At 35.6% G+C, this 5,797-nt stretch overlaps 1 protein-coding gene across 4 annotated transcripts; it reads right to left on the bottom strand.

Annotated features, from left to right (window-relative positions):
• Nucleotides 1-492: 492 nt before the first annotated feature.
• LOC105113174 (Exonuclease family protein) lies at nucleotides 493-3,803 on the bottom strand. Of its 4 annotated transcripts, none has more exons than XM_011009233.1 (8): nucleotides 3,657-3,803; nucleotides 3,306-3,457; nucleotides 3,089-3,222; nucleotides 2,743-2,948; nucleotides 2,405-2,611; nucleotides 1,590-1,670; nucleotides 1,174-1,245; nucleotides 872-954 (listed from the first exon to the last, which is right to left on the bottom strand). In XM_011009233.1, the coding sequence occupies exons 1-7, from the start codon at nucleotides 3,698-3,700 to the stop codon at nucleotides 1,191-1,193; spliced, it is 879 nt and encodes a 292-aa protein (XP_011007535.1). In that variant the 5' UTR covers nucleotides 3,701-3,803; the 3' UTR covers nucleotides 872-954; nucleotides 1,174-1,190. The 4 variants fall into 4 exon arrangements, with proteins under 4 accessions (XP_011007531.1, XP_011007533.1, XP_011007535.1 ...); XM_011009232.1 differs by having other exon boundaries at nucleotides 877-954; nucleotides 1,170-1,245; XM_011009229.1 differs by lacking the exon at nucleotides 1,174-1,245 and having other exon boundaries at nucleotides 493-954.
• Between the last annotated feature and the right edge of the window lie 1,994 nt (nucleotides 3,804-5,797).

Here is a 5,797-nt window from a genome sequence, read left to right as displayed (position 1 = left end):
AAATTTAATTTTTTTTAATTTATATTTTTAAATTATTTTGATGCTAAAAATAATTTTTAAAGAAAAAAATATTATTTTAATATATTTTTAAATAAAAAACAGTATAGTCTAATATCATGAATAATTGACGTGACTGATTGAAGTGTCTGTTTGCCTATTAAATTGACCCTAATTTTCAATATATATATATCAGTGGTAGAATAAAACCATCTTTTTCTATACCGTCCCCCCAACACAAACCCTATCTTGTCTCTTCCAGCATAAAATGTCTTCTTATAAAAAAGGAAGAACAAGATGGTCAACATTGATGGGCCGATGGCGTATCTGTCAAGCATCTCTAATTCCAGGCCAGGTTTAAAAAGGGGAAAAGAAAAGGGCTCCAAGTTCATCGGAATTATATCGACCTCCTTCTTCCATCTTCTGGTGGGTTCGTATCATGCCATGACCAGAATAGAGGATCTTGCGATTTTCGTACTTGTCACACTTGATAAGATATCAGAAACTCCCCCGTTTGCTTTAGATTTCAAGAAATGTAAACAAACATATATAAACAACTATGCAAATATATGCTTCACTTTGCATTACAGCAAAAACTGTACACCAATCCTTCATACCTAGCAGCACATCACGTCATTACTATTTCTTTGAGCAGCAAAATATTGCCCCGCTGAGTGCACAAGGATCAACATATGTGAAACAAAAAATCAACTGTTACACCCTGCTGCTATATTTGAATCTAGACACCAGCATTTGTAGTCTGACTTTGAGATCTGGTATAGCTCATCTGGGGTCATGTTCTCGAGTTCCTCTGCTTTCTGGGATTCAAAACCGCTGTCTGAATTTGGAGTTCCAATTCCTTTAACTTGATGATCTTGAGCACGCATTCTCTTGTACAGTCTCATAACAGAAACACAATCTACGTATGGATCATGTTCCCCTGTCTGGATATCATACCTGTGAGGCAAAAAACTTCAGAGAGAGTAATTTCAACTAGCAAATACTGCCCATTAATATGAAGTGCACGGTGATCATTCCAAAAACTAGAAAAACAGATCAACAAAAGGTTAAATGTTTGTTAAACTCTCCACAATGACCTCTTATTTGTGAACCAATAATGACTTTCAAAACAGTGTTTGCTGAAAGTAGTATCTGAGTTCTGGAAAACCAACATATTAGGCACAAAGAAGATATCATCTTTCCCAAATTCTCTTTGACGAACATGATGAGAAATTCCAGTCTTTTCTGGTTTGAATTGAGGAAGAAATAGTTACCAACTATGTTTACAGAAATACAGCATTCGAGCATTGTAAATCCAAGTGTAATGAAATTGTCATAAAAATAAAATCTTTTAAACTTGGGAATTGATTTGCATAGTTTTTAATCACATCTGAGTTGTATTTTACTTGAAAAAACAAACAAACAAACAAACAAAAGACAAGATAACACAAAAGCATCATTTCTAGTTCAAGTATTGGTTACTAATTAAAATAGTTAGCCATATAAGGACTCAGCCATCGTACATGCAGGACGGAAGATCCAATCACTATTAAGACATCACGAAAGAAACAAGAAAAGAAAGAGCAACTTGCCCAAGATATGTTTTGGTGAGGTACTTGAGCGAGTGGCTAACCAGGTTAGTTTTCAACAATGGTCGGTATTTTGCAGTATCCCTGCTCAAATCAAAATCAAAGTGCATTGTAACTATAAAAGAAGGAAAGATGAGAACAAGGAGAACATGCACACAACATTTGTGATGGATTACTCAAATATTACATTTCAAATTACAGGATATCCGGAGCAAGAAGAAAAAAACTATTTGACTTGTTTTCTCAATTACCTACCATAATTTGAGCCAGTCCCCAAGGTTCTGTCTTGGCCTGTGGGGGGGTCACTCCTAATATGGATGCCAAGACGAGATTTGCCAGCAGTTGAAGATACACTACGGCACTCCTAGCATGAGGAAGGGAGTTTAAGACAAGGTAAACCTCGCCACTATCTGGTCTTATGTTCATTTAGAATGTGTTTGGATACATCCCATGAAAAGCTAAAATGTTGCAAAACAACAGTAAAGTCACAAGAACACTTACCAAACCTTCAATTATTATCAGTACTCAATGTGCAGCAAAAAGCTCCTATTCAATAATATGAAAATTTGTTCGTTTATTCCAAGACACGTCAAAATGACCACCAAGTGTCATTCTTCCATCAGCAATTAGTAGTATTTTAGGATTTGCTTCACCTAGAAGTAGACTACATGGCGGATTAGTGGTATTATTCAAAGGTCAGATTTGTAAAGCTGTGGTGCGGCTCAGTAATGTTTTCAAGCCTGAATCATAGGTATTATTACAAACTGTAATGTCCCATCTCAAATTCCAATTCCAACCATCAGAAGAGTTTAATCTACCTCAGCAAATGACCAGGATAGTTTATCCTCAAGCAATCCAAACCACGCTTCAAATCATGACCCACAAGCAGTCTAGCCTTTCCACTGTCTGACATTAGTCTCCTAGCAGATTCTCCATTGTACAAAATTTCCAGAATTCTGTCTTGTACTTCCTTATGAGACTTCGAATTTCTTAGATGCTCTTCAGTTAATCCAGTTATTTCGTATCTGAAAACATGTGTATATGTTTCAATTAAAAAAAGAAGAAGACTTTCTTCAATATATTCCCCCTCCCCTCCCCTCCCCTCCCTCTCATTGTTCTTTAAATAAAACCAAGGATTGTGTCAACACAGAAGTACCTATAATCAGTAACAGCACTTTGAGGTTGAACATATGTATGGAAAATAATATTTTCATCTTCATCAACCAGACACACCCTTGCGCAAAGGTCAAGTGATCCATCGGTTCCACCCCCAACCAATCCACAGTTGATAGCAATGGCTTTTGCACCTTTGGTGGTGTACTTTTCATCAACAGATCCTGCAGAAGGCAATATCTTTGTTCCCTGTGAAAAAAAAAGAAGGGAAATGGGTGACATGACTTTTAGTAATTAATCATTTAAAATGCACAATAAATAAAATGAAAAGCACTAAAAGATAGACAAGTTACCATTTTTGCATAAGAATTTACGAATCAACAACTTACAAGGGAAGCAGGCGTACATAGGTGGCATATTTCTCTATGCTTGCCAAGAGAACTGGGGCTATCATAGAGTTTCAAGCAGAGATCACAACCTTGGGCAGCGAAAGTCTTCGAACAACTAGCCCTTGATAATGGGCCTAAATAATTGGAGGAAAACATGAAAAAATGGACTAAACTTTAACAGATAAAGCAATCAGAACATGGAATAGAATGATGATACCAGTAAGGTGATTCCTCAGAGATTCATAAGATTTGCAGTGCTTTTGGCAGACCCCACATTTAGGCTGATGAGGTGTGTGGTAGGAAATCTTCATGTGCTCAACAAGATGTTCTTTTTTCTTGAATTGCTTGTAGCATGCAAAGCACTTGTGCCTGCTTCCATGAAACAACATGAGGAATTAAACAATGTCATATACGTGGCATGGACTTGGAGCTTCTGAAGAAGACAGCCCGAATTCATTATCAAGAAAAAGAAATGAATTGTAAGAACAAATTATTGACAAATATGAAAGCGAGAATAATTAAAAAAAAAATTGAAGCAGAATACAGCGAGAAAGTGGGAGCGAGAGACCTTTCGGTTCGCGATCTTGTTGGAGGGTCACCTTCAGCATCCATGGCGATTCTTCTTAGGATCGGGCGTCACAGAGCCAGAGGAGGAGAAGGGGGTTAGGATGGGTTTTTGATGGTAGTGTATTTTTAAAAAGCAACAAATCGGAGTCCATTTGTGTGCTGTTTAAACTTTAAAGTCTCGAAAATCTAAATAAGACTTGGATAGAATAATAATTAATTAATTAGTTCTAGTAATATTATTTATTTTTCATAGTTAATATTAATTTAGATAGTTGATGATTTATATTTAGGGTTTAATAATTTGTGACTAGTATATATAAAAAATATTTTTTAATGAAGATAAAACTCTTGATATCTAAAAAAATATATTTAAAAAAAAATATAAAAATATTCTAGAAATAAACACTCCAAAAATACATATGCAATAAATAATAAAAATTATAAATTTTTATTTTAAAGGTCTTATAATATATTTGTAGCCCATGAGTTTTGTTCTTGTGTGAAAAGGAGGGCTTGGAGTGCACTCTTATCCTGATAACATTTAATCAGAGATAAATATCTTTTAAATCTATATTAATGTTTAATGAGAATATGGTGGATATTGGAAGGACTTTTATACGCTTAAAAGATGTAGGGAGATTATGATCTAAGACATCAAATGTAGCTGATCCAATAGAAGCTGAGTTTTTTCCTAAGGTTAGATCCAAGATAGGTTGGTCATTCCGTTGGACATGCTAAAAGATGATGATCATTCCATTAGACGTGCTAAAGGAGGATGGTCATTCCCTCGAGTATGCCCATTGAGGATTGTCATTTTCTATCATTACCTTTAACTTAGCTAACTACCAAATTCAAGTGTTTTTGGTCTGACATATTTGTTAGACCCATGTTGTTTTGGACTTAAATAACTACTAAGTCCAAATGCATTGGGTCTGATATGTTTGTTAGACTTACGTTACTTTAAATTTGATTGGCTATTAAATCTAAATGCCTTGGATTTGACTTGTTTGTCAAACCCATAAATCTCATTCCCCTAGACATGCCAAGGGAGAATGATCATTCTCTTGGACATTTCAAGGAAGGATGCGTATTCACATGGGCATGCTAGGGGCTTGGCATATTGTTAAGCCTAGTATGCCCAAGGCTTGACTTGACACACTACTAAGCATAAAACGTATGGGTGTGGCTAACGCCAGACCCAGCATTCCCAGGGTTTGGCATAGTACCAAGCCCAATCAAGTTTGGAATTGCCTAGCGCTAGACCCAACATGCCCAGGGTTTGGTATACTGTCAAGCCCTCACTCAAAGCATGCTCATTCTCTTAAGTGTGCCCATGAGAGAAGGGTCATAAGGGTTTTTTAGACCTGTTAAAAATAGGTTTATTAATAATCTACCAAGTCTTTCTGATATTGATATGCAAATACTTGTAAAAATATTTGGTTACTATGATGAGTTCTTTGAATTTTCATCATGTGAAAAAAAAAGGTGGAAACCTTGGGTTATATATCAAAGAGCTCATGTGAAGGGGCATGAAGGAAATCATACTTCAATAATTTCCTTGAAGGGTAGAGAAAAACATGGGGAACCTATCAAAGGAAATCAACTCACTTTGGAAGAACTCTTATCTTTAAACTCATCGAGCATGAGATGTGGAACCCATAAATGGTGAATCTATTATATGATTATAAGTTCTTTAGAGAATAGGAGCTTACAGCTTTCTCAGCATTGTCATGGAGCTTAATAACCTATACCAAGAGTGATGATTACATGATGTTATTATTTGTACTAAAGAGACTAAGTTCATCTCTTAGAAAGGGGTGCACATAGTATTGGGTGAGACTACCTCTATGCTTTAGAGAATGGTGCATATAAAATTAGGGAGATTATATTTATTATTTGGTGAGTGGTGCATATAGAATTAAGGAGACTATATTCATCTTAAAGAGATTGATGCATATAGCACTAGGGAGATGACATCTATTACTTAGAGAGTAGTGCATATAACATTGGAGAGACTACTTTCATCCATTAAAGATTGATGCATATAGTACTAAGGAAATCACATCTATCAATTGAAGAGTGATGTATATAGCATAGGGGAGATTATGTCCATCTTATAGAGATTGGTGCATTTAACACCAG

Source organism: Populus euphratica, unplaced genomic scaffold (genome assembly GCF_000495115.2).
Source record: "Populus euphratica unplaced genomic scaffold, PopEup_1.0 scaffold390.1, whole genome shotgun sequence".
Lineage (NCBI taxonomy): Eukaryota > Viridiplantae > Streptophyta > Magnoliopsida > Malpighiales > Salicaceae > Populus > Populus euphratica.
The sequence above is the reverse complement of the archived record's forward strand: the minus strand, read 5'-3'. Positions and strand labels throughout refer to the sequence as shown.